Genomic DNA, 27,420 nt, shown 5'->3' on the forward strand with positions numbered 1-27,420 from the left:
TTTAGATGGTTACTTTAGGGGTGATTCTGACTTTGCCCTGACAGATAAGGTTGCAAGATTATAGAATCTCCCTCTCGAGGACTGGTGGCTTTTTCCTTGGGTCTTTAATTTCCCTCCTCAGTAGTTCATTTATTCATTTTTCATTCAACAACTACTTTCAAGCATCTACTTTGTGCTAAGCCACTTTCTTGGCCTCAGAGGTTATGCTGATGAGACAGGACTATCATGGAGCTTGCTTACTAATGGGGCAGATGACAAATAAACAAGTAAATTAGTAAGTCTGTAGTTTAACATTTTAAAGAGTAAGTACAACATAGAAAATAGAATAGAGTAAGGAATAGAGTAATACGGGGTGATTCTGTTTTAGGTAGGGTGGTCAGTGAAGAGCCCCCTGAGGAGGCGGCCTTGAGCAGATATCTGCTGGGACAGCATGTACTGTGGTCCTGGTGTGAGACAGCCCTTGGGAGGTTCAGAGAATAGCAAGACGCTGAGGCCAGAGCAGAGCTTGAGAGCAGAGGAGGCTGGATGGGTAGGGAGACCAGGGCCATCTCGAAGAGTTTGTTAGTCTGAGTGAGATGGGAAGACATTGAAAGACTTAAGCCAGGCCATGATGTAATGAAATTTTGTTTAAAAAAATCAGCACCTGCATGGAGAGTCAACTCCCAACAGAGACTTCATGTGAAATGGTTAAGATTCTATCCTGGGTATATGTAGTTTGTGGCTATGTAAGCATGATGGCAGAACTTTGGATGGTGGCAGTTAGCAAGAGCCCTTGTCTCAGGATCACTCTGTCTGAATGAATGACACGATCCCTTCTGGGGTCAACGGCCTGAAAGTGTGAGATGCTCTTTGATATCATTGGGCTTTGGTGTACCCCAAAGCTGTGTCCTTCCACTTTCCAGTTGACTCACTTGCCCATCTAATCTTGACTGCACAAACGCTTACGTGCAGTTAAGCCCAAGGGGGACTGTTTCTTAATGCTGGGGTATTTTGTTCTCAGGGGGGGCCTGTCTCTGATTCCACTTTTTGACCACTGAGCTCATGTTTTTCAGACACAGGATGCCTCACTCTGTCCCAGTACATCCTCCTTGACCCCATCTTGATGTTCTTCATCATGGCTGCCATGCTGAGCATGGTCAAGTACAACTCCTGTGCCAACAGGTCAGCAATACCATCTCTGGGAAGGGGTATCAGAAGCTGTGGCAGCTTGAGAATTTCTATTATGTCCAGGGTTGGGGTGGGTACAGTGCCTAGAAGACTTGTCTTGAAGCTGAATTTCAGGCAAGTATACTTTAAAAAAATATTTTAGATTGCCCATTTTAGATTATAAAAATAGATTTACAGAAGTTTTCTATAGATAACTTTTATTTTGGCTTTCCTAAGACTAAGAAGATATCAGTTGTCTTTTTCAAGAGTCTTGTTATTTTTACAATGAGGGTGGATTTGGGTAGGGGTTTATGTTACTTAATGAAGGAGTCCTAATGCCTTCCCCCACCCCACCAGCTAGCCACTCCTGAGCACCATGCTGGTTAGGAGATCTCAGGACAACTTCATTCTTCACGTGCTCTGTCCTAGAGGGGAGGGCACCAGAGTAGGTGTTGCCTGGGAACTGTTTGTCTCCCTGCCCTCAGTCCTGACCCAAGGATGGGAATGATGTACACAGAGGTTGGCTTGAAGGGTTCACATGGATCAAGAGAATCCCTGCAGGCCCTGGTCAGTCCTAAAGCTGCTCTGGAGGGCCTGGTCTTCTTCCAGAAGAGTCCTTTCCAGATCATCCTTCGCCTCTAAGAGAGTAGAATAGGTCATTGCATCTGAACCAAAACAACTGGCTCTGCCAAGGCTTTTCCAGAAGCAACCTGATTTCATGGCAGCCAGGCCATGACTTCCAGCTCTCTCTGGGTTTGGCTTATCTTCTGCCTGCACCATATCACCTCCTAGCTGCCATTTCTTGAGTACATACTATGTGCCAGGTACTGTGCCCAGAGCTGAAGGTTCAGGAACACATAGATCTTGACTGTTAAGGTGCATTTGCTCTGGTGGGGGCGAGGCTGTGGAACCTGGGGGTCTGCAGCTCTGAGCACTAAGTGCTCTAATACAGCAGACCTTGGAATCAACCGCCTGGCTTAGCACCGTGCTCCACTGCTGGTGGCTGTTACATGACCTCTCTGTACCTCAAGTCCTCATCTGGAAGAAGAGGCTGATGACAGGCTCTGCCTCCATGGGGTTGTAGTGAAAGTTAAAGGGTTAATACGGGGTGTGGTAATGGGGCTTCCATGGGGCTTCCCTGGTGGCTCAGTGGTAAAGAATCCACCTGCCAATGCAGGAGATGCGGGCTCCATCCCTGGGTTGGGAAGATCCCCTGGAGGAGGAAATGGCAACCCACTCCAGTATGCTTGCTGGAAAAATCCCATGGACAGAGGAGCCTGGCATGCTACAGCCCATTGGGGTCGCAGAGAGTCGGACACGACTGAATGACTGCGCACCCATGCACGCACTAGTAAAGTGCTCAGAACAATGCCTAACACGTAGTAACACTCAGTAATAGCTGCCTTTTATGGGGGACAGGCCGCCTGAATCCAGTGGGCTTCTCTGGATTTTCCTTTTTCTTCCACTTGATTGGTCACCACTGAAGAATAAGCTCTTGCTTATTTGACGCCCCTTACTTATTTAGCCAGGGCTGCCATGACCCTCCTCCCCAGAAGAATCTGTTCTTACACGGTGCTCCTGCAGTCTCTGGGGTTACACAGACCACATCTGCCTCGGCGCCATGTGTGGTCCCTGAGGTTGGGAGCCCTCGCGAGAAAGGCCACAGGGCAGCCTCTCAGAGTCCGGGGACCTCTGCCCCTCCCCGCGCTGCACTTGCTATTGAGCTTGGTTCCAGCTGCCAAGCTGAACTCTATGTCTTATTGGTTTTCAGGCCCTTCTCTGCCCCCTGGTGGTTCTGGCTCAGCCTGACCGGCGTTAATCTGGCTGGCGCTCTGGGAGTCAAGTTTGTTGGCCTCTTCATCATCCTGCAAGTGGGGTGGAACACCCTTTCAGACCTTTGGCACCTGTTCGGAGACCTCAGTCTTTCAATGGTGAGAACCTAAGCACTTTTAGAAATGTCTTTGCTCCCTAGAGCCAGCGGCCTTTCTCCACTTCTGCTGCAGGGGGCAGAATGGCTGTGTTCCGGGCCCCAGGCGGGCTGGATCCAGCTGCCCTCTGGAGGGCACAAGGCAGCAGGGACTGGGCCATGACCAACGGGCTGGAGAGGAAGAAATGGAGAGGATGGACTGACATCCTTGGGGTTCTCTTTTGGCTTTCATTCCTGCATTGGTTTTTAAATGCTCTACAAATGACTCATTGGAAGAAACCCTGATGCTGGGAAAGATTGAGGGCAAGAGGAGAAGGGGGGGCGTCAGAGGGTAAGATGGTTGGATGACATCACCGACTTAATGGACATGGGTTTGAGCAAGCTCCAGGAGATGGCGAAGGACAGGGAAGACTGGTGTGCTGTAGCTCACGGGGCTGCTAAGAGTCAGACACGACTGAGTGACTGAGCAACAGCGGATGATCCAAGGGGCTCCTGCTCCACTGGGCTCAGCCGTGTGCGTGGCAGACGCTGAATGCATGGGGCTTGAGTAAACGCAGTGGGCTGACTTCCTAAACCACAGTTTTCTCTTCCTGACCCAGAGTCTCCGGACTTGGAGGCCAGGAAGGGCCTTATAGTTTATTACAGTATTATTTATTAAGAGCAGACTCTGTGTCCTGCATTATGGAAAATGCTTTACCTTTATCATCTCATTTCCTCTTCATAACAATCCCGTGAGGCAGGTAGTTATTACCCCCTTGACAAATGAGGGAACCAGACCTAGAGAGGTGATATTGTTCTCAAGGTCATACAAATAGTGAAAGGTAGATCTAGGATTCAGAAAGGAGAGGCTGACTCCACACCTACTGCTCTGCTGTAACACTTCTCCATCACCTCTGGCCCTAAGTCCCAACAAGTTCATTTAGAAAATATAGACAGACCACCCACTGAGTGTGAGACCCAGAACATGCAGATGAATAAAACAAGATTCCTGCCCTCTAGAGACAATGGAGACAGAGAGAGAAATAAGAATGAAAAGAAAAATATAAGTCATGTTCCAGCCAACAAGTGCTGTGAGAGCACAGAGGAGGGCACGAGCCCAGGCCCAGGCATTCCAGGAAGGCTCCTGGGGGAAAGCTGAGGCCCAAAGTTAAGATCAGGGGCATTTATTCATGTTCACATGGTGGGTGGGGCCAGTGCAGTGCAAGAAGAGTAGGGAAAGTGCAGGGTGTTGGTGTGACTGGGAGGGAGAGGGAGTGAGGGGTGATGATGCTGAAGATGCAGGTCCCACCTTGTCAGCAGTCTGGGGACAGCCCAGGGCCCTGGGTGAGCTTGTGGACAGGCAGCGGAGGGCTGGCAAGGGTCAGCCCCCGGCAGTGCTTGGTTGGTTGGGTGTTATAAGAAGGCTTAGGGTTTCCACATACCTTTTTCTCTTGATGGCCAGTTTTTCAGTTGTTTCTGATTATGACTTACATATGGGCTGATGTGCTCAGTCGTGGCTGATTCTTTGCGACCCCATGGACTGTAGCCCACCAGGTTCCTCTGTCCATGGAATTTTCCAGGCAAGAATACTGGAGTGGGTTGCCATTTCCTTCTCCAATGACTTACATGTAAAAACTTAGAAATAATACACACATCAGGCATAAGGCATAGTGAAGCCTCCTGTGCCCAACGCCAGTACTGACTCTGTTTGCAGGTGACCTTGGGAAAACACCTGACCGCTCGCATCCTGTGCCTCATAGTGCTGCCACTGGCTCTCTATATCGCCACCTACGCTGTCCACTTCATGGTGCTGAACAAAAGGTACCGCCAGAGCCTTGCCAGTGTCTCGCTTCTGTCCTTCTCTTGTCTTTAAGCCCATGGAGGAGCTGCATGATTTCCTAGGTCTGTGGCTTGGATGACCCAAAGGGGACCCAGGGTTGGTTTCCTCCTGGGTTCTGTTTTCTGGGTACCCTGGCCTGAAGGAAGAAGAGAAGGCCTTTGTAGCCAAACTGCCTCTTATCCCTAAAAACGGTCCCCTGTGCTGACAGGGATGGGGGACCCTGAGCACGTACAGCTGGAGTGAGGATAATAATAACGACGACACCGGCAGCTCCCGTTTAGAAGGCAGCGACTGAGTCAGAACTGTGCTCAGTGTTTGTATACATTATCTCATTTAGTCACAACAGTTCTTTTGATTTGTTTAAATCCCTGATTTATAAATGAGACGTTGAGACTGAATGAATTCACCTGACTAGCGGGGGAGCTGTTGTTTGGACCCCCGTTTCTCTGACTCCACCCCCTGTGTCCGTCCATGACACCGCGCCGCCACTCCCTTGTGCCTATGTGCTCAGGTGCTCAGTCGTGTCTGGCTCTTTTGGGTCCCCATGGACAGTAGCCCGCTAGGCTCCTCAGTCTGTGGGATTTCCCAGACAAGAATACTGGAGTGGTATGCCATTGCCTTCTTCAGGGGATTTTCCTAACCCAGGGATTGAACCCCCATCTCCTGCACTGGTGCGCGGATTCTTTACCACTGCACCACCTGGGAAGCCCACCGCTCCCTTGTATGTCTTTTAAACCAACCACACAGAGCTCTTCCCAGGGCTGCTGGGAAATCATATTTCCACTCCTTTGACTGCTCCCTTCCGCTCCGCCCTCCCCCGCAGCGGTCCCGGTGATGGATTCTTCAGTTCTGCCTTCCAGGCCCGGCTTTCAGGAAACAACCTTCACAACGCGTCCATCCCCGAACGTGAGTGTCTCTTGGCCTTTATGAAGAGAGAAGGGCAGGAGGGATTCCTGGGAGTTGGATTGGAAAAGACGATATGACAGCCTGAGTTACATTAGATGGCAGAGTGGGAGAAAGATCAGTTAAATCTGGTCTGAGCACTCAGGAGAGTGAACAGGGACACAGAAAGGCAGAGGAGGGCGTCCTGAGCAGTGAACTCTTTGATCAGAAGATGGCTTGTCCGGTGTGGCTATGGGAAGACAACAGAGGGAACCTGGGGGCGGGGGAGTGAGCCCTTTGGGGCTAATGGTCAGTTCCCACCAGAGTGTCCTGTTCACAGAAGCTAGTTGAGCACGTGTTAGCCATGTTGGAGGCAATGGGGCCTGGAGTAGGATCTCTATGCGATGTGGCCATGTGAGCTCAGTATATAAAGAGGGAGCGCAGAGCTCTGGGGATCGAAGGTATAAGAGATCACTTCTGTAGGGGGTCAAGGGGCAGGGATTAGAGGCACACAGAGCGAGATAGGTTGGGCCCAGGAGATTGCTTCCTGGAGTCATGGACAATGTCCTGTGGTCTTTCCAGGGCCTGGAACACAGTGGGCCTGCCCAGACTGTGGAAGGAATGAGAAATAGGAAAGCAGGTAAAAATTGGCTTGGAAAGGTAGACGTTGGGTTCCACATTGGCTTTGAGAAGCTTGAGGAAACCCACGCAGTGGGGCCTGTGGGCTCTCAGCTGAGGTTTTCAAAGAAGTCCTTTGAAAAGGGACAGTTGATGCTGGGCATTGGCTGTGGCCCGAGAAGAAGCTGTAGAAAGAGGAGAGGACAGGGAGAGGTCAGGTCACTAGGGAGTGCGGGGGAAGGGCTTTGCAGGAGCAGTCCAGGGGGCACTGTGGGGTTGAGGAGGGAGACAGCCTAATCAAGACGCAGCCGTGGCCAGCAGCGTGCGGGGCTGTGTGTGCTGGCCAGCACGAGGCCTTGGAAGGATAGTGCTGTGGGGTTATCAAATTCCTACTTGCCATTTAAAAGGCCCGGTTCAGTTATGTTCTCTTCATTAAGCCATCCTCTTCTCACCTTTTGGGCAAGAATTTATTCCTCCCTTCGCTGGGCTCCCACCATGTCACACGTTGTCACACTTTTGCTGGAACACGGGCGCGTCGTCCTATGCTGGTCACTGTGTGAGGTCATCGTCCCCAAGACTGGACTCTGCTAGGTCCACAGCCGGGCCTCCTCCTCCTTTGCATCCACTGTGTAATTGATTCTTTTGACCAAAATGAATGAACAAAGGAGGGCAGGAGCAGCCAGCTCAGGTGCTGTGAGACCTGTTTCCCTGGAGTGGGGACGGGCGGGCAGCCACATTGCGGAGCATGGAGAGGAGGGACAGTCAAGAGGCTTCTTTCCCATAACCCGGGGCCTGTGGTGGGAGGATGGATGCTCTTGGGTAAGCTGTTTACTCTGGGTTTTTTTTTTGCTTAAATTCATTGAGCAACTACTGCGTGTGGTAGACTCAAAAGGCACAAAATGATATACAGTGAAAAATCTATCTTAACAGCCTCTCTGTGTTAATATTATATCTTGGAGAACATTCGAGATGAAGACATAAATACTTTCTCCTTCTTTATTCCATGGAATGTATATAGTAGGCCTTGACTAAGGGACAAGTTGTTTCTGGTCTTCGCTCTTATAAACAGTGCTTTGATAATAGCATTGTGAAACCCAGCCTCTTCTGAAGTGCTTTGGAGTGGGGAGGGGAGGGGAGGGCGCAGGTGAGACTGTGGTGACCGCCCCTTGAGGTGACTCCCTTGGGGAGGGGCGGGGAGGGCACAGGTGAGACACTGGTGACCTCCCCCTGAGGTGACTTCCTTGGGGTGAGGAGGCAGCTGCAAGTCTTGCTTTCCGCAGTCCTGGGCCCAGTGGAGTCTGTTAGAGGGCTGGGGGGTCCTGTGGCTTCAGAGCCACCCCCAGCCCTGTCAGGGGCCGCATCCACCCCCGGCCAGCTCACACCATCTGCTGCCCTCCTCCTCCCAGACCTGGCCTACGGCTCCGTGATCACTGTGAAGAACCTGCGGATGGCCATCGGCTACCTCCACTCGCACAGGCACTTCTACCCCGAGGGCGTGGGCGCCCGCCAGCAGCAGGTCAGTGGCACACCCGCCCTTCTCTCTGCCTTCCCGTGCTGTCCTGCTCTGTGTCCCCCGCTGGAAACACCCTGCCCCCGCCTGCACCCTTTTCTCTTTCCCCTGGCTAGCTCTAGCTTCCCAGGCTTCCCCTGGGGGCTTCCCCTCTGACCACCATGTCCTGCCTCTTCCTCATCCTGGGTCAGGCGTGTCTGGTGTGGGCAGCATTCTCGGAACCCTTGACGAGCCTGTGTGGTAACCCTCTTCCCGTTGAGCTGGGAGCGCTTTCTTCCTTCCATCTCCTTGCTGTTCAGCTGCTGGCTCCTGGGAGGCTCTGGTGCCTGGCTTGGTGGCCAGCACAGAGTGGATGACGAGCAGAGCGTAAAGGTTATAAGCCCAGACCTGGGAACCAGACTAGTGTGTCTGAGTTTGAATCCTGGTTCCACAAGAGTGTGACTTTGAACAAATTCCTTAAACTTTCTGTGCTTCCGTGGGTTCATCTTTAAATTAGGGAAAATAAATGGTACTTCTCTCCATCTCTAAGGTTGTGAGGATTGGGGGAGATAATCCATGTGAAGTGCTCATTGAAGGGTTAGCCGTATCATCTGAACGGGTGAGGGACGCTGTCCGTGTCCACGTGACAGGGCGGTCGGTATGGCTGTGGGGACAGTGCCTGAGAGGGAGGAGGGTGTTGGAGAGGTTGGTGGGACCGGCTCGTGAAGAGGCCTCCAGTAGATTTAATTTTGTTCTGCTGACACTGAGGAGGCATTGAAACTTACTAAGAGATAAGATGTGATTAGGCTGCTAGCTTAGAAAGATAGCTCTAGCAGGAGTGTCATGGATTGGAAGGAGGAGCAGACCAAAGGCAATAGTCATAACAGGATGGTGAACAGTCCTCAGGGAGAGGTGGGGAGTGATTCAGGGCCCAGAGACCGACAGATGTCTGGGGTGAGCCATATCAGGTCTGTAGTTTGGGGGTTAGGAGGTCAAAGTGTATGTGTGATGATGCTGGTTCACTGTAATCAGAAAGGGAGGAGGAAGTGTAGCTTGGGAGATGAGTTTCTGGTGTGTGTTCTAGGCCCGGGGCCTGTCTCAGGAAGGAGACGTGAGTGTGTAGCATACAGGTGTAGTGACACAGTGACATTGCCCTGAAGGGTGTGCAGAGGGGAGGACAGTGTGTAAAGCAGCATTAAAGGCGCGCTCAGAGTGGTGCTGGGGAAGCAGCTGAGGAGGAGGGCGTGGACGGGGAGGCTGGAGGAGAAGAGGAGGAGAGGGTCCGGCAGAGTCTCCGGGGGCAGGAGACGCTGGCAGTTCAGGTGCTGCAGAGACTGCGGAGGAGGAGGCCTGGGCGGGGCCATGTGGGAGGCCTGGCAGCTCTGAGCAGGAGGCTTCTGTGGCGTGGTCAGGGCCGAGCTCTCAGATGGGTGACCTGAGAAGAGAGAGGGAGGAGGGGGCTGCAGGGCTGGCTGCTGTCCTGAGAAGCTTGAAGTGCGCTTTCTCTTCCTGCCAAATGGGCTAAATCTTTACTCTGTGAGAAACTGTTGCATCTCAAAGTGTCTTATTATTATTTCCTTATTTACTAGAAAGTTGACCCAGGGTATTGGGTTTTGGTATCAGTTTCCTGTTCTGGGCTCTCTGCTTCTCTGTAGCGCAGTGGTTTTCAGCCCTGACTGCGCTTTTTTCATAGAATCCACTGGAGCGCTTTTAAAAAATTCTGAGATTCTTGCTTAATTAGTCTGGGATGCGGCCCATGCCTTGTGTATTTTTGTTTCAGTTTTAAGCTTTCCAGAGGAGTCTAACATACAGTTGCCCTTCTGTGGTGATACCTTGCTCCTAATGTCATGTAGTAACAGATGTGGTGCCTGGGAACCCCTATGCTGTGACTTCCCTGGTGGCTCAGGTAGTAAAGAATCTGCCTGCAGTGCAGGAGATCTGAGTTCGACCCCTGGGTCGGGAAGATGCCCTGGAGAAGGGAATGGCAATCCATTCCAGTATTCTGGTCTGGAGAATCCCATGGACAGAGGAGCCTTGGCAGGCTGCAGTCCATGGGGTCGCAAAAGAGTCGGATACAACTGAGCAACTAACACTCACTCACTCATACTGTGCAAAGAGCCATGTTCTGAAAGGCCCTATGAAGCTGGTCCTAGTGTTACCCACTTGAAGCCCATGGTGGAGACATGAAGTTGTGAGAGTCATCTACAGCGAGCATGTAGGCCAAGGGACAGAGAGTCTGACTTTATCACTGACTGAGTCTCTGAGCCTTCCTCACCTGTGTCTCCATCAGTAAACTGGGGGATTGGACTTAATAACCTCTCAATGTCTTGTCAACAACTCTAGGTCTTGATTTTTAAATGTTTTTAAAGCAAAATTGGAAAATATAGAAAAGTATTTGTAAAAAAGTTAGACATAATCTGAGGACCAGTGTTTATCCATGTAGATTGATGTACAACATTCTACTGTAATAGGACACCTATGTTCCTAGGAGACCTCATATTATAAAAAAAAAACTTCATTGTTAAAATAAATGTTTCAGTGGGAAAAAGAGGTCATGGACTTATATTCATAATAAATAAATGACTTTTCTAATAGGAATTTTAATAATTTTTGTAAAAATAAACAAACAACACAGAGTGCACCCATGAGCACCACAAAAGCTTAACATCCATGAGTAAATTCAGGTTGGGTGAAGTAGATGTATGGGCTTTTGTTCCAGAGTTTGAACTTAATTTCTCTATGGCTGCCAAACTTTGAATTTCTTGTATGTTCTTAATACTATTGGCCCTAATTTTTTCTGAGAAAGCAAGAGCCACTGAAACAAAGCAGCCATAATATATGAATAATTTTTTTCCTATATGCTAATTCCAAACCACTTTGGAAGTAAATGTCATGTTTTATCCAACTGGAGTTATTAAAACTCACATTGTAAGAGAGAAGTGTTTATTTTTGTTGCTTCTGGGTGTTTATGTGCTTGTTTACACGCTTGACATGATTGTATGTATGTAGTCTATCCTGGGAGCTTTGGATTAGCTGGCTGGGTTTGAATCCTGTCTCTCTAGTTGACAAGCTGTGTGACCTTGAGTGGAATTGCTTAACCTCAGTTTCCTTATAAGTAAGGTGAGGGTAACCATTGTACCTACAGCCTAGAGATGAGACATGCCCAGTGCTTAGCACAGGGCCTGGCAATAGATGGTAGCCGTTTCCAACAGCAGCATTTTATAAGCCTTTTCCTGTGCTGGTGAAAAAACAAAACAAAACAAAACAAAAAGCCCTGAAATGTTTTCTGTGTAATATTCTTTCCTGTGGACATTCCATCATGTTAACTATTCCTTTGTTATTGGGGTTCCCAAGGTTTTTGCTGGTGGATTAATCACAGCATCAATACATGTGCATGGACATACACACACACACACACACACACATGCCATTTTTAAAAATTAGCATATACAAAGTGGCTATGGCTAAAATTTCAGGCTTCTAGGACAAGATATTAATAGAGCTTCTTCCATTTCATTTGACCACATTCTAGAAAATATAACAGCCTGAATTTTTCATGTCGAGAGTTTGAGGCATGGTCTTGATGGCTTTTTAAAATGCGCTAAATCCTCTTTGTGCTGCAGACTGTGTTACACTGCGTTGTCATGTTTCCTGCCTCAAGGGGGCTGGAGCTTGAAAGACAGGATGCAGGGAGGCACGAAGAGACCAGTCAAAAGGGTTTTTGTGGGAAGATGCCTCTAAGTGCTGAAGGAAGGAGAAAACCACACTTACCAAACGCTGCTTCTGGCCCATCTGGAAACACGGCCCCTCGGGTGGGTGGCTGGGGCTTCTGAGAGAGCCCGGAGCAGTCCCGGCTCGCTGCTGACTGTCCTGTGGCTGACTGTGCTGATGGTAACACTCTCCTCCCTCCCACCTCCCCTTCCTTCCCCTACCCCACCCAGGTCACCACCTATTTGCACAAGGACTACAACAACCTGTGGATTATCAAGAAGCATAATTCGAACTCAGGTAATGCAGCAGAGAACTGATGCTTCTATTGTTACTTACGCTGAGCCCTCCTTAACATTCCTCATGCTTCCAAAAGAATGGTTCTAGGATGGGCTTTCCTGAGGATTCTTTGCCATCTTGATTGATCTCAGTTATCCTTTCAACAGTGATTTATTGAGCCCCCTCTATGTCCCAAGGACTGTGGTTGGTCTAAGGATAAGTAGTAAGCTAGAATGATAAGATCTGGCCCTGAGAGCAGTCATTTTGAAGCCAGATAGCAGGCCGAGCCTCAGACTTGGTCTGGATGAGGTTCCCTGGGCATGTACCGGGGACACACAGTCGCTGCTCTTGTCTGATTTGGAGCACAGCAAGCCGTGCAGTCCCCAGCGTGTGGTATGGCTTGGCTGTCTGGATGTGATAGAGGGCCACTGCCCACTGCTTGGCCCAGGCCTGGGCCAGTCAGTGGGAGACCTGTGGGCCTGCCAGCCCTCTGGCTGGCGTTGTCTAGGCCTGCACAGCTGCCTCTGACCACCTGGGTGAAGCAGCTCTGAAGCACACCTGGGCTCCTGGGGCTTTGTGGCAAGGGCTGTGTCTGTGTCTTCTGTGTTTTGGACAGACAGCTGGCTACTTGCAGACTGTGCCTTCTGCTTCAGTTGAGAAGAGAACAGAACAGAGGGCGTCTCCCACTCACCTGCCAATTGTCTTATGCCGCAGGTGTACACTGTGACTCCTTGGCAAATACCACCTGGCTCAGCCTGTCTCAAGTCAGCTGCTCCTGGTCTTCATGGGGAAGTGGCAGCTTCTCATCTGAATTCATCTCTGTTCCTTTCCCCAGCTCCTCTTATTGCCATGGTTTTCTCACTAGAAATGTGACCGACATGACCAGTGTCTTTGCACCTGCTCCTCAGTAATATGAATATGACACCATTGTGTGCCTGTATACTCAGTCGCTTCTGTCATGTCCAGCTCTTTGCGACCCTGTGGACGGTAGCCTGCCAGGCTCCTCTGCCACGTCTGTTCCGTACCTTATAAGACTGGTATAGATTGTGCTTTGACTTAACAGGCCAAATATAAGTGGTTTATTGCAATGAGGATTTATGAGGGAAGACCAGCTTTCTTTCTAAAGTCACGTGGGCACAGACCAAATCTTTAAACATCCCTGTTCTGTTACCCTGTTGTAGCTTCCAGGTTAAGGTGGCTGCATTTCACCCAGTAATGAAGGAGTCATGTGAAGGCAGGTTGCCTCAAGCACTTGGGAAGTGGGAACTGTCTTGATGAAGGTCTCTGTGTTCTTGATGGCCGTGAGTGCCCCTCCTCTACAGGCCCATGTGAAGTAAAACTTCCCTCCCCGTTGATGTATCTGATCTGTCATCTTGCTGATTATTCTTTTTAAGAGACCTTAGAAGACAGCGTAGGAATGGGGATCTCTCTAGTTGAGTTCTCTAATTCTCTTGCGAGCCAGTGATTTGTCCTGGCAGATCTCTTTCCTGACCTTGAGTGTTGGTGTCCACTCCTGGGACAGAAATTGCAAGGATCCTTCTGTGTTGCTCTGATTACTGCCACTTTCCTTTTCCACTGTCATCACTTCATTAGATCTTCATTGATCTTGACTTTTTGATGATATAGAAGTAGTCCTTTTCTTCCATCATTTTCTTCGGTTCACGTTGATCAAGTCTATTGTCAGAAACAAGATAATCACTAGCAAAATATGCAGGGTTTAATGTTTGATTTTGAAGAGAGCTGTGCAAATGATCATTTGCTTGGAATTAATATTTGGAAGACTTTATTTTTACTACCCAAAGGAAAATCTTATTATTTATCTTCCCAGCTTAAAAATCTTCTAGTTGGGGGCTTCAGTGCTTGGCCATTAAAGGCCACATTTCCCAGCCTGGCATACACAATCTTGCCCCACTTGTCCATCCCCTGGCCGATTCCCACTCTCCTTTCTGCCCACCTTAACCATGTGAAGTCATTTGCCATTGATCAAATGAGTTTTTCTCTTTCATACCTCTGTGCCTTTTCCCCACTCGTTCACCTGACAAAATTCTCCCTCTCCTTTAAGAGTCTTTTCCAGCATTATCTCTGGGACACGCTTCCCTTCTCCTCTCAGACAGTTGGCTTTGATCCCACAGCATTCTGTCAGCACCTCGAACAGGACTTAGTAAAGTAAATGTCACTCAGTCGTGTCCGACTCTTTGCGACCCCATGGACTGCAGCCTACCAGGCTCCTCAGACCATGGGATTTTCCAGGCAAGAGTACTGGAGTGGGTTGCCATTTCCTTCTCCAGGAGATCTTCCCAATCCAGGGATCGAATCCAGGTCTCCCGTGTTGTAGGCAGATGCTTTACCGTCTGAGCCACCGGGGAAGTCAGCAGGAACAGGACTTACCATGTTGTAAATACTATAACTCTTTACTGGTAGGCCCTCGATTAATACTAATTTAATGAGTGAACGATTTCGGACATCAGTGCTTGTTTCTTCTTAGCAGATCCCCTAGACCCTTCACACCCAGTGGAGTTTGTGAGACATGGAGACATCATTCGACTAGAACACAAAGAGTAAGTAAATTTGCTGTTTGGCATAAATGAGTGGTTTGAGCGCCAAAGGTAGGGAGCTCTTTTAAGCAGGAAATAAACAGAATCAGATGTGGACTAAGGCCCTAGTAAACGGAGCAAGGCTGCTATGCTAAAATGGGAGAATAATTACTTTGCCTATTTTGGCTTTGGGAAGCTTTGGACTTTGAGTTGAACTTCGAGGGTACCTTTCAGTTTCCCTTTGCCCAGGGGCAGCAGGGGGTGGGGGCAGTATTTGAATGGCCCAAAATTTCTTCTTAAGGGGTTGCCTTTAAAAAGATATGAGTCTGTTTCTGAATATGGCAAACTAGTTCATTTCTCCAGTGTTCTCCCTGAAAATAACTAAAAATGCCAGAACAATGTAGAAACATCTTCTGAAAAGCATAAAGAACCGACAAGATAGTAAGGAATTACTACATCAAAATCTCAGTGAAAGGGGAAATACATAGAAAATGTGGGATGCTGTGGCCCTTTCTGCCTTGAGCCTACGATCTTGAGTTTTGGTTTTTGACTGCCTCTTGAGAGAAGTTTTGAAGGCCAAGCTTTAGGCTCACCCAAAGTGGTGAGTTATTGTGATCTTCACTTCAGATTTATAACCCCCAAAGGCTTGGTGTTAGGGTAAATCTGCCCTATCTACCTATATTCAGAGTTTATTTGGGAGGTCAGAGTGCCTTGGGGGTTAAGGTTTGTCAGGGAAACAAAATCTGGTTCCTGAGAAGTAGTGATTACCAACTGATCTTCATATGAATTTGCAATCCAAATTCATTTTACATGGATTGTCTCAAAATCTTCAAGGCATGAATTTAAATGAACATAATCCTAGATGTGGTAATGTCTCCTAGGAACCTGGCCAAAAGCAAATGTGAACCCTCTTTTGGGAAAGAAATGTTGTTATCCATTCCTATAAATAGTTTTTCAGTAACAGTGCACCCCAAAAGTAACCAAACACTCAAGGAAATAGGGCACTGTGTACAAAATGAATGGGAACAGTAGATGACAGAAGCAGCCCTGCAAAAGTTTCATGTGAATTATCACATACAGATTTTTAAAATAAAATCAGTGGTCATTATATATAGATATAGATATAGATATAAAAGCAGTGTTTTTTCCCTAGTCAGTAGGATTATGGATACTTAAATTTTAATTTTATTTTTATAATGAACATTGACTACTTGTTATAGATAAAAGTAAGGATTATTACAAAAAGCAAAAGTAATTAAAATCTCAGATAACCCTCCACTTCCTGCACAGATCCCCATTTGGTAAAACTGACAGGAGCAGAAACAGTAGATGAGAGGGAGGAGGTTTGCCTGTCTCTGGCATATGTGGATTACAAACTTTAATTTTCTTCCCCCTAAAGCTGCCTCATAACTCAGACTAGCTTGCCTCAAACCACCAATGTGTTCAGTCATCCCCTCTCCCCCCTGCTCAAGTTATGGGTGAACAAGAAGTGAAGCCTCTTTCTTGGCATATGGTCCAGTACTCCTGTCGGTCTGTCCCTCCTGGCTTGGGCAGCTCTCCAGTTCTCTGGGTATTTCTTGTGAGTGAATGGGCAAGAAGGTCCTGGTTTGTTGGATTTTGTAGTTTGGATTCTAATTTTTCTTCCCTGAACAGATGACTCTGAATATCCTGGGTAAAAGAAGAAACATCACATATCTCTTTTCTTCAAGATAATGGCACTTCTCTCTCTTCATTTCTAGGACTTCTCGGAACTTGCACAGTCACTATCACGAGGCCCCCTTGACCCGGAAGCACTATCAGGTCACTGGCTATGGCATAGTAAGTGAGCCACTCTAGTGTGAGCAGGACGCCAAACATTGTGGGGCCTGGCTCAGCGCCATGAGGTGGAGCACGCCCTTCCCAGAATTCCGGAATGTTCCTAACGATTGGTTGCACAGGGACTCTTAGCATTCAGGAGCTTTTTGGCTAGGCTTGCTGTGGGAAAGGCCGCCTGTGAAGTCTATTTTTTTTCCATCTCTTGCCTCTATAATAACCATGCCATTTTTATGTTCTGACACATAATAAATGTCAAATATGAATACTATTTGAGTCTCTTTTAAAATCATATTGTACTTAGAAGCCACAGGGCCACAATATGAACCCAGAAGAATAGACAGGTCTATCCTTTGCCAGATCCCAAATTCTCATTGGCTTTATTTTTACAGATTACCTCTCTGTTCTGCAGAGGAATACTGTCTACCTTGCTTTTGGATGTTTACTTCTTGGGGTGATGCAGCTTACTGAGGAAGCTCTATGAGTATTTAGGACTTGGGAAGGAGTTTGAAAGCAAAAACACCTAGTGAGAAGATAGATTTATGACCAGCTGTCTAAGCTCCCTTCCAAGGGCTTTGGTGCTTCAGTAAAGACTCTGGGTTCCTTAAGGTAGAGTTCCCAATCCTCTTTCCATTTGCTTATCCCACATTAAAATAGAGCCAAGACTCTGAACTTCATCTGTTTCTGGTGAGCATCTCCTGATGAGAATTAGATACAACTGTCTTAATTTCCACAGTTTGATATCTAGGCCAGACATTCCTTAGATGGATGAGTGTCCGTATGGCCATGGTGACGGATGCAAATGACCCAAATTTATTTCTGTTGGTTCATGGTGATGTCTTCAGTTTAATTTAAGGGCAGAAGCATCTATTTAGAACTTAAACTGTACTTCTGCGAAGTGAAGAATTGGACTTCAGGTTCCAGGCTTCATACTACTTTTCTTGGTTGTGATAGTGAGGCCTGGGGAAATGGCAGTTACGTGGGATGTTCCTTGGAATGTTTCTCTGGCCCTTTTTTTCTCCTTCCCACCTCAATCACTTAGGCCAGTTTGGTCTTTGACCTCTGTAACATGATGGCATCTGACAGGCTGACCATCTCCCTTTTTTGATGTGCCTTCTCTGAAGTCATCTTATTAATATTTTCTCTGTATTTTTTTCTTGATTTATGTGGCAGAATGGGTCAGGGGACTCGAATGACTTCTGGCGGATTGAGGTTATAAACAGAAAATTTGGAAACCGAATCAAAGTGCTGAGAAGTCGAATTCGCCTCATCCATTTGGTCACAGGTTGTGTCCTGGGCTCCTCGGGAAAGGTCCTGCCCAAGTGGTAAGTCTCTGGGGTTTTAGCATCCCAGCAGTGGCTCATGCTTTCCTTTCACACTTATAAGGAGAATGCCCCGGACTTCCATTCCCGAATGATCAGTGTTCACCTCGTATTTGCTTTGTCTTTCTGGTAGATGGAAGGAGAAAAGGCATCAAGAACTTTATGGAGCATAGAGCTCCAGAGTTCCTGTGGTGTTTTATGTGTTGTAATAGTTGAGCATTTGTATCTCTGGCCTGTGATAACTCTCTGGTTCTGTGTCTCTAAACTGGGCATGATGTATGCTAGACTACTTCTGGGATAGTCATGGAACAGAAAAGTGAGAGGCTGGAAAGAGCATGGCCACTAGGTTGGAAAGAGAAGAGTTCCATGCAGCTGCAGTACTGCTGTCTGGTGAGTTTCAAGTCTTCTGAGAGACACCTGTGACTCCTTTTCACAGGGGCTGGGAGCAGTTGGAAGTCACATGCACACCATACCTAAAGGAAACCCTCAGCTCCATCTGGAACGTGGAGGACCATATCAATCCCAAATGTGAGTGAGGTCATGTCCTGGGCTGGCTCTGAAGGGAACATCTCTAAGTCACACTCATCTGAGGAAAATAACCCTTTACGGACTCTGCTGCCATGGTATCTTATTGTTGCATTATCTTCCTTTTTTAAACCTAGTCTCTTCATATGAATTGTCTGCATGGGCAGCTCCTTTTTCTTCCTGCTCACTTAGGCTTCCTATCCTTCTTAAGCTCTTCTCCCACAAGTGACCGGTGGCCTCACTCGGGGCCAGAGCTGGTTGCCTCTCACTGGGGTTGACTCTTCCTGCCGCCTGCAATGCAGGTCCATCCGCTTGCCTCCTTCTGGGCTCTCTGTCCCCTCTGTGGTTACCTCCCTAACCTCAAGGCTCAGAACAAGCTGGTGCTTTCCCTTTCTGCCCCTGCGTAGGCTCCTCCCCTCCCCACATCCAGCCGTTGCTATTACAGAAGGTGATGGCCACGGCCCTTGATCGATCCTGTGTTTATACTCCCAGGCTCCAATCTGACATTTCCAGTCCAGTGTCGTTTCAACTCAACGAGTCTCTGAGCTCATCCTCTGCCTCCTAAACTACCCCCTTTAGGCTTGATTTTTCTTCTGCATGCTTCCCACTTCATTCTTACCACCTAATTTAACCAACCAGCTAATTAACTAGCTAATTAAACAATTCACTGACGAGTATGCTGGGAGCCTTGTAGGGCCCTGGGGATGCCTTGGTGAATGAGATAGGCTGGGTCTCAGTCCTCACGACCTGCTTCGGGTGTGGGAGCCGCATTTGGGGCAGCACCATCATGAAGGGTGACAGCCCGAGGACTGTGGGTGCCTCAGGTGGAGGGTGCAGTGTGGGGGAGCTTTTCATCTGTTGCCATTGCCTCCCTCAGAATGCCTGCTGAGTGCTACAGGCTGAGGGAATGATAGAGAATTCCTCAACACTCTCACAGGCTTGTTAGCTTGTCAGGAAGGTTACACTCAGACCTTGGCAGCAGAGTGGATATCATGGGCAGACAGCTGTGAGGAGAGGCTGTGTGAGGAAGGTTCACGCCTCTGTCTTTCTTTTTCCAGTGCCAAACATCAGCCTGGAGGTGCTGCAGCCCAGTTTCCCTGAGATAATGCTGGAGTCCCACTTGGTGATGATCCGGGTACTGTGACCCCTTCCCACTAGGCAACTTCTCTAAGAACTCTCAGGCATCCGCAGATTTGGATCACAGATCAGTAACCATGCTATAGGCCCGCTGCCCTCTTGTGGAGGACTCTGAAAGTGTCTTCACATACTGACTGAAACTTGGTCTTCAAGGGCACTAAATGATGGTGGTGATGCTGCTGGTGGTAACTGTGTGAACACTTACTTAGCTTCTGTGTGCCAGGCACTACTGTAAGCACTGCACGTGTATTAACTCACTCACTACTCATTACAGTCCTCCAGAGATTCCTGTCCCCAGTCTACAGAAGACAGACCTGAGCACAGAGGTTAAGGAACTTACCCAGGGTCACAGCTAAATGGAAGCGGTGGATCTAGGCCTGCAGAGTCAGTGCTAGTGACCACTACACTCCTCTGTCTCTAAGTGATTCTCAGATCTGTTCAGGTGGCAGAGCCTCTGAGCATCACAGTGCTCTTGGTTGAAAGTCATGAGACACTGATAGTTGATTCCATCATAGGAAATTAGAATCAGCTAGGATGAAAGGCCAGTGTGAGTATGCTGTTTATATGCAGCATAAAATCCCAACCAGGACCCCACTCATGTTCCCAGAGAAACAAACTGCATAGGGGGGCATGGTTGATGCTTTTCAAGGTTTTAAAGACTCACTGTTTGTACTCTGTCATTAGTAGTTGACAGCTGACATAGGTTTAAGAACAATTGAGAGACCAAATCTTTAAATTGAGAAAATTCTACCCACCAGCTTAAAATTTCCTCTTTGAATTAGAAAAACCCTGCTACAGTTTTGATGTAGAGGGAGAAACCTCTTTACTGTGACTTCTGGAAAACTGGCGCTCTGCAGGAACAATGTTTAGAGCCAGGTTTGTGGACCTCTGCATTGATGCAGAGAGCAGTAGCACTTGTTATTTCTTTCCTGGCGAGCCATTGTCAATTGGTCACTCCTGGAAGTGATTATGTAAGCAGCACTTGGTAAATACAGTTGACTTATTTCAGCAGATTCAATTTAAAATTTCAACTTTTGTCATTTTTGCGCATTGGGAGGTGATGAGTTGACAGTAACCCATCTCCGGGTCACTTCTTCCCTGACTCTGTGCTTGTAGCTGTCACTGTGGCCTGATGACAGAGCTCTTTTGAATATATGCCTGTCAGTCGAAATATCATTTTAGGTCTGGGTAGAATTTTAAGACCAAGTCTAAATAAATAGTCTTATTTCTTTTTTCATTATCTAAGAGGTGGAATCAAAGAAGAAAAGGGACATAAGGAAACTTTCTTATTCAACGGATGTAGAGTCACAGTGGGGAGAGAGAGCAAAATAGAAACCACAGGGCATCTATTAGCCAAGCAGGAGTCTCAGGCCTGGGCAGAGAAGGCACCTTGCCTGCTGAGGTTAGCTGGAACAAGCCTCCTGGGTACTAAGCATAGAGAACAATGCACAGATATACAGATTTTCCTTGCTTCCATTTCTTGGTTTACTAAAGGAGCTCGGTTTCTGAAGAGTTTAATGTGTAGGATGCCCTTGGCTTGTTCTAACTCTGGCTGGAGTCCCTGGGTTTAGGGCTGAACTGTACTGGCTAGAAGGAATTGATTTCCCTCAGCAGCTGCTCTGGGGTCCAGAATGATTCATTCTTCATTGTGAGGTTCTTAAGATGGCCATAATGGTTGAAGGGCTGTGCAACTAGCCCCTTTGGGTCTGACACCCTGCTGCACTTTCTACCCTGAAGGAGCAACCCAGCCACCCTAGTGAGGCCTGCAGATGACTCCTAAGCCCTTGAGGCATTGGGTTAATAAGGCCCTGGCTGGTGGTTCAACGAACCAGGCTTGGATCTTTCTTGGGCTAGACCCGTGGTCCTTAGTAGAGCATGGTTTGTGCCTCCGAGGGGGTATTTAACGACTTCCAGAGACGTGTTTGGCTGGCATAATGGGTAGGGGTGTTCCTGGTATCCAGTGAGTAGAAGCCAGGGATCCTCACCACTGTACACTGCACAGGCCAGCCCCCACCAGAGACATCTGCAGCCCAAAGTGTCATAGTGCCCCGGTGGAGAAACTTTGACCTGACTCCTCCTTCTCAGTCTGTCTGATGACGAGGCTGGCACCATCCTGCTGGTTAGCATCCAGGATCCTGACCCTTTTCCTTCTTGTTTTAGCGAAGGTCTGATTTTGCCATATGAAGACAGGTGATTAGATATTCTTGGCTGGTGGACTGAAGGGACTGAGATTGAGTCCTTCAGACTAAAGTGTGCTTTCTCAACCAGGGGGTAATGCATTCTTAGAGGGCGGAAAAAAGGAAACAGGTTTTAATGTATAAAACACAGGTATTCATTCATTATATAAACAGATATACAGAATACCTATAGTATTAAAATGTCATGAGGGGACTTATTCTGCTGATTGTTTTGCAGTATATACCAATGTTAAGTCATTATGTTGTGTACTTGCAACTAATGTAATGTTATCTATAAATTATACCACAATGAAAAATACTTTAAATGTCACTGCAAGGGAGTATTTAAGGAAAATATATCTTAAAAATATTGACTGGGGACAGGTAGTAATGAAAAAAAAAAATTACTGAGAAACACTAGGCTAAAGTAACTTTTCCAGAGTCCAGGACTTAAGAGTTCTGGGTTTGGGTTTGAAATTGGCCTTTCAAGGAAACAAATAAGTGAGCCCTGATTTTACATGCCCCTCTCCTCATCCTCTTGACACCTTATCCTTTGCCAGGAAGATGGATATATATTTTGTGCCAAGGGAAACAGGTCTGTCATGCCTCTTTCCCTCGAGCAGAGAGAGTCTGAATGGACTGTCTCTGCCGGGACATGGAGGCCTGCTCGTTGGGCGAAGTGGGGCAGCTGTGGTCAGCAGGTGTGCGGTGACTGAGAGTGACCCCTGACTCTCCCCTGCCAGCAAGGAAGAGGAGAGAGGGCTTGTCTTGACATGTGGCCACACATCAGAGATGCCCGACCCTCATGTTCCTATCGGCCTTCTAGAGCTCTGTCTGGACCAGCTTTTTCCTTACCACTTTCCTGCAGGGGAACAATGGTCTCAAACCCAAGGACAACGAGTTCACGTCCAAACCCTGGCACTGGCCTATCAACTTTCAGGTAGGGCCCAAAGCGAGAGCTCCTCCCTGGGAATGGAGCCGAGGAGGAGGCTGTGGAGCCTTGCTGGCGGTGTGGGGTGCCGGGGTGGGGAGGCAGGCCTCGCCGGGTGGAGGGTGGCCAGAGATGGGCTCTGCTTGTGCTCGGCTGGACCCAGCCTCCCCAGGGAGCTCACGGAGAAAGTGCCTGCTCCAAGCCTCCTGCCCAGGCTCCCTCTGTGTGACAGGTGGCCCGTCTTCCTCCCTTGGAGACTCGTGTGGCTGGGAGGGGCTGAGCCCTGTGTCCAGTCTGTGTCCTTTGCTCCACAGGGCCTGCGCTTCTCAGGGGTCAATGACACTGACTTCCGAGTGTATCTGCTGGGTAACCCGGTGAGTGTCCCGCGTGCTGCGGTGGGGCCCTGAGCGTGCCCGCGGGGCGCTGCTGCCTCCTCTCACCCGCCTGTGCCCATCTCCCTGCAGGTGATCTGGTGGCTGAACCTGCTGAGCATCGCCCTCTACGTCCTCTCAGCGAGCATCTTTGCTGTGGCTGTGCAGAGGGGCGTGCATCTGCCTGTCAAGGTTGAAGGTCTGGTCCCTGGGCTCCCCTGCCCCCACCTAGCAGCCCGCAGGGTGCCCGCACTTGGGCAGTGCCTACCTGCTGATGGGCCATCCTCTGCCTTTCCCTCCCCTTCTTCCCTTTTCTTCTCTGTGACTTTTTAGAGCTCAAAGCACCAGATGCCTAGCGCTGTGTTAAACCCTGTATCCTCCCAGCAGAGTTTATTACCTCTGTTTATGGATTAGGAAACCAAGGCACAAGGAGGTTGAGAACCTTGTCCCAGTAGGTGACAGAACTGAGGTTCACACCCAGGCGGTCTGCGTTCAGAGCCTTCACTGTTGACCTCTACACTCTATGCACGACTGCCCATTTTTTCTCTTCTGCTCTTCTGTCCTCTAGTCAGGAGGAAAGCAGCCCCCAGGCCATGGGCCGCAGCATCTGAGACGTTCACACAGGTCCTCTGCTGCCTCTGCAGCTCCGTGTCTGCAGACGTGGTCCCAGGCCGCCCCTCCCCAACCCCCGTCCTCCCCTGTGCCCACACCCCTGCCCTGTCTGGCTGCAGGGATCTGTGTGGCAGCAGAGATGCAGGAGCTGGGGCCGGAGGCCGGTTGGCCTGCTGCTGGGGTTGGGCCCCCCTGCCGGGGGTGCCCAGGCCTCCCGGGCTGGGGAGTGAGCAGTTCCTTTTCCTGCCAGCCGCCGTAGGGTTGTTCACCCTGGGGGGTGAGGGACAGAAGGCCCACTCGGGTGATGTGGCTTCTGTGAGTCACATGGCAAGGAAGGGGCAGAGCTGCACGGGGCAGGCCCCATGCCCATCCCTGTCGGCTGACCGGGCTGTGCTGCTTGGGGCCCAGGGCTGTCTCAGGTCCTGCTGCGAGGAGGCGGGCAGCTCCTGTTCGGCTGGATGATGCATTACTTCCCCTTCTTCCTGATGGGCCGGGTCCTCTACTTCCACCACTACTTCCCCGCCATGCTCTTCTCCAGCATGCTCACAGGTCAGCACTGCCCTCCAGGACCTGGGTGATGAGGGTGGGCAGGCGGGACGAGACCACCGTGGAGCGGTGGTGCTGGGAGGGGCCCATCTGCCTCCCCAGAAGACGTCCTCTGATGGAGCAATGAGGGGTTTCCCTTCCTCCCCAGGCCTTCTGTGGGATACCCTCCTGCGGCTCTGTGCCTGGAGCCTGGCCTCCTATCCACTGGCCAGATGCGTGCACGTGCTGGGCATCCTGACCCTGCTCCTGGGAACTGCCTACAGGTGAGCACCCCCTGCACCTGCATGGCCGACCCCCCAACCCCGAGGCCTCAGCCCTGGGTGCGTTTTGGAACCCCTGTTGAAGCACACTGGTGCCTGGCTCTGTCTCCAGAGGTTGGTTCTGGTTTTGTTGAGCCCAGTTTGGGCCCTGTCAGCCACAGTTTCCAAAGCCCTGCACGTGACCTGAAGGGGCAGCAGGTGGAGAAACGTGGACCAACGCCCTGCGTTTGTGCCTCTAGCCGGTAGCTCCCGGCTCTGCACCTCCCTGGCCCATGCTGGAGAGCACCTCTCTGCAGTCACCTGGCTCCCAGCTGGCGCAGCTCTTGGCGGGGGGCAGGGGGGCAGGTGTAGAGGGTCACCAGGGGGTGCGGTGTGGCTCAGAGTAACTGCAGGGAGGATGCTGTTTGGCAGGCCGCCCCCTCCCCCATCTCACAGTCTCACAGATCTGCGGTTGAGCATCACTGGCCTTGAGGGGCCAGGGGCAACATAAAGTCCTGAACTGGGAATAGTGGACCTGTGACCTGAGAGCACGTCCACATTTTAACAGGGAGTCTGGGCCACACAGCCCATGACCAGACCCTGGCCTGCTCTGTCTCCTGGGCCTCTTGAAAAGAGCCCTTTTCCCTTACTGTCATTACGTTGGTCTCTTTCAAGGTCTCAGAGTATGGTGTCCCCAGGTGGTGAAGTCACACAGGCGTGCTGACATGTCGGGGTGGGTCCCGTAGGTAGAGAAGGTCTGAGGAGCTGAGAGTCAGGGGTCTCAGGGCTCCCTGCCTCCGCTGAGGCCCTAGGGTGCCAACTGCCCCCCAACCCCCCCCCCCGGTTCTCCCCCGCAGCTTCTACCTCTTCCACCCTCTGGCTTACGGGATGGTAGGTCCCCTGGCCCAGGACCCCCGAAGTCCGATGGCCGGGCTCAGGTGGCTGGAATCGTGGGACTTTTGAGGCCACTGCAAGGACTCCAGCCTGAGACCAGGACCTTCGTGGGGACGGCCAGCTGTGGAGCCAGTCCCCGGACCCTCCCAGCCATGGAGGAAGCAGCCCGAGGAGCCTGTGGACTTCTGCTGCCTGCCGGCACCCCACCCCGCGAGTGCAACCCACTGGGGAGCATCGTGGCCCTACTCCTCACAGAGATTCCTCCACTGGGTCTGCTCAGCCACAGACGACTTCCCTCTCAGGCCCATCCCCTGTGAGCGGCGTGAGGAAGGATGAGTGTGGGAGAGTGTGGGGGTGAGTGTGAGCGTGTGTGTGTCCGTGTGCCTCTGCAGTGTAGACCGTGACTGTGGACAGTGGAGCGTCATAAACTCTAAGAAATTGTCCAGGGCTACAGTAGTATTTTCTGGTGTTTTTTTCTCACTGGATTGGGTTGTAAGATTCATCAGAAATTCTCAGCTCCAGGAAGGCTGACTGTACTGACCGCGCCTTGGGGAATCACCTCGGGTGGAGCCGCCAGGATTGTCAAGGCTGTGCCGCCCTCCTTCCCACAAACAAGCAGATCCTTAAGCCAAACACCCCAAGCTGGAGGGCCCGCCTCTTGCCTGCAGTGTGTGCTCAGGGGCCTGGGTCCCAGCGCGAGGCAGCCCCGCTGGCCCTCCTCAGCCTTCGGCTCCTCACTGTCTGGGAACCCCAGACCTGTGGTTGGTGAGGGGCACAGCACCCTGTCCCTGGTGCTGTGTCCTCAGGGCCTGTGAGCCAGGGGCAACTAGTGGCTGCCCATCCCCTTCCTTCTGCATCCAGCCTAGCTGTGAGGTTGGGACCTACATGCTCCCGCCGGCCCCTCTCCTAGCACCCAGGTGAATATGTGGGGTTGCCTGGGCTCCTGGTGGGGTGTCAGGGGCCGGGTTGCCCCGGCCTTTCTGGGCTAGTGTTCCTGTCACTCACTAGGCTTTCCCCATTCTTCCTTCTCTGGTCCCCCGTGCTGAAGCCCTCCTTTCACTGTTTCATTCCCCTTCCTCTGGGTCACTGTTTCACCAATCTCCTTTTCCCCAAGGCCCCAGAGCACCTAGACATGCATCAGAACTTCTCTTTACCACCTTGAAGCCCAAGCAAGCAGCTCAGAGCTGTTCCTTTTGCTTCCTCCCTAGATGAAAAAGAGAAAGAAAACCCTTGGGCCAGAACTGAACTAACCCAAGGCTAATCTCTCAGCCCGCTTCCATCCTCCTGGTGCATGACAAAGTATTTTTTTTTTTTTGTCTCAGAGGACTATAACACTTCAGGGTTTAATGATGAACCTCTGCTACTTTCCATCTTCCCTCCTCTGTAGCCCCCACCAGCTCTGCCAAGGTCAGAGCTCTTTCAAGCTCTTTGCTCGGCGGTTGCCACGGAGACTGGAAATTGGTCCCAAGGACAGGCTGTGCTCCCCACTGGGTGGTGGGGAGGGAAGCTTCTGGCCGCTCGGACATTCAGACCGACCATCATTAATGTTAATAGAGGAAATGCAGTCACATCCAAAGCAAGGCAGGTTTGTTAATTAGATCTGGGGCCCCTGTGACCTCCCTTTCCCAGGGCTGCAGCCCTTTTGACTTCCCCCAGCAGGAAGCGCTGCTGCCTGGTGCTGAGTCTGGGCTGCTTGCTTAATTGTGTTTCTGGAAGGGAGGGAGAGCAGGGATGGAGAACCTCTGCTCTCCCATGCTTCCCAGGCCCCCTCTTCTCTCCCCCAGACCAGGTTGCTTTCTTCTGGGCTGGGAGTGGGGGCAGCCCTCTGGCTGGGCTCTCCTGGAGGTGGAATGCGGGAGACCCTGGGCTTGACTGTTTTAAAAAACAGTGGCCCCACGCTGACAACCAGGAGGTGGTGGCTGTTTCTCTCGGTGCCTTACTTCCTAATAGGAACTCGTTGGAAGGGAGGTGCCCTGAAGGAGCCAGAGGGGCAACCACTCTGGTGAGGGCAAGGAGGGCGAATGCTCAGGTGGCCTCCTGCCTGGCCGCCCTCCTAATCTGGCCACCCCGGGGACAAGAGCTTCCTTGGTCTCTTCCACTGCTCTCCGGAGATGAGAGAAGAGCTGTCTGCCCACCCCACCCCCTCCTTTGCCCAGTCTGGCGCACACTTGTGTGGCTGCATGGGCCAACACAGCTCCAAGGACCCAAGTTGTGTTGTTGGAAGATGCTGGAGAGAGGGGCTGTCGGAGCCATGCTCTGCACATGGGCTCCAGCCCCCGGGAGAATGTGTCATGTCCCGCAGACATGCTGGTGGAGGAAGGAGACATTTGCCAGCTCAACCTCCAGCCAACTTCTTAAACCACATTTTATATTAGAGAGAAAAAAACAATTTTTCCACGGATAATCAGAGGCCATTTACTTTTGTAATAAATAGCTCTTATTTTGAATGCCA

At 50.2% G+C, this 27,420-nt stretch overlaps 1 protein-coding gene across 2 annotated transcripts in view; it reads left to right on the top strand.

Annotated features, from left to right (window-relative positions):
• Window positions 1-27,420, top strand: part of POMT2 (protein O-mannosyltransferase 2) — a 43,439-nt gene extending 16,019 nt beyond the window's left edge. The window contains exons 5-21 of one of the 2 annotated variants that reach the window (XM_018053915.1): window positions 1,053-1,161; window positions 2,918-3,077; window positions 4,767-4,873; window positions 5,716-5,798; window positions 7,799-7,908; window positions 11,823-11,889; window positions 14,354-14,426; window positions 16,142-16,220; window positions 17,388-17,539; window positions 17,973-18,064; window positions 19,120-19,196; window positions 22,244-22,315; window positions 22,621-22,680; window positions 22,771-22,876; window positions 23,698-23,838; window positions 23,984-24,098; window positions 24,932-27,420. In XM_018053915.1, the coding sequence (XP_017909404.1) occupies window positions 1,053-1,161; window positions 2,918-3,077; window positions 4,767-4,873; window positions 5,716-5,798; window positions 7,799-7,908; window positions 11,823-11,889; window positions 14,354-14,426; window positions 16,142-16,220; window positions 17,388-17,539; window positions 17,973-18,064; window positions 19,120-19,196; window positions 22,244-22,315; window positions 22,621-22,680; window positions 22,771-22,876; window positions 23,698-23,838; window positions 23,984-24,098; window positions 24,932-25,037 (1,709 nt within the window). In that variant the 3' untranslated portion in view covers window positions 25,038-27,420. The remainder of the gene's footprint in view (window positions 1-1,052; window positions 1,162-2,917; window positions 3,078-4,766; window positions 4,874-5,715; window positions 5,799-7,798; window positions 7,909-11,822; window positions 11,890-14,353; window positions 14,427-16,141; window positions 16,221-17,387; window positions 17,540-17,972; window positions 18,065-19,119; window positions 19,197-22,243; window positions 22,316-22,620; window positions 22,681-22,770; window positions 22,877-23,697; window positions 23,839-23,983; window positions 24,099-24,931) is intronic. The other variant, XM_018053916.1, reaches the window with a different exon arrangement.

Source organism: Capra hircus, chromosome 10 (assembly GCF_001704415.2).
Source record: "Capra hircus breed San Clemente chromosome 10, ASM170441v1, whole genome shotgun sequence".
Taxonomy (NCBI): Eukaryota; Metazoa; Chordata; class Mammalia; order Artiodactyla; family Bovidae; genus Capra; species Capra hircus.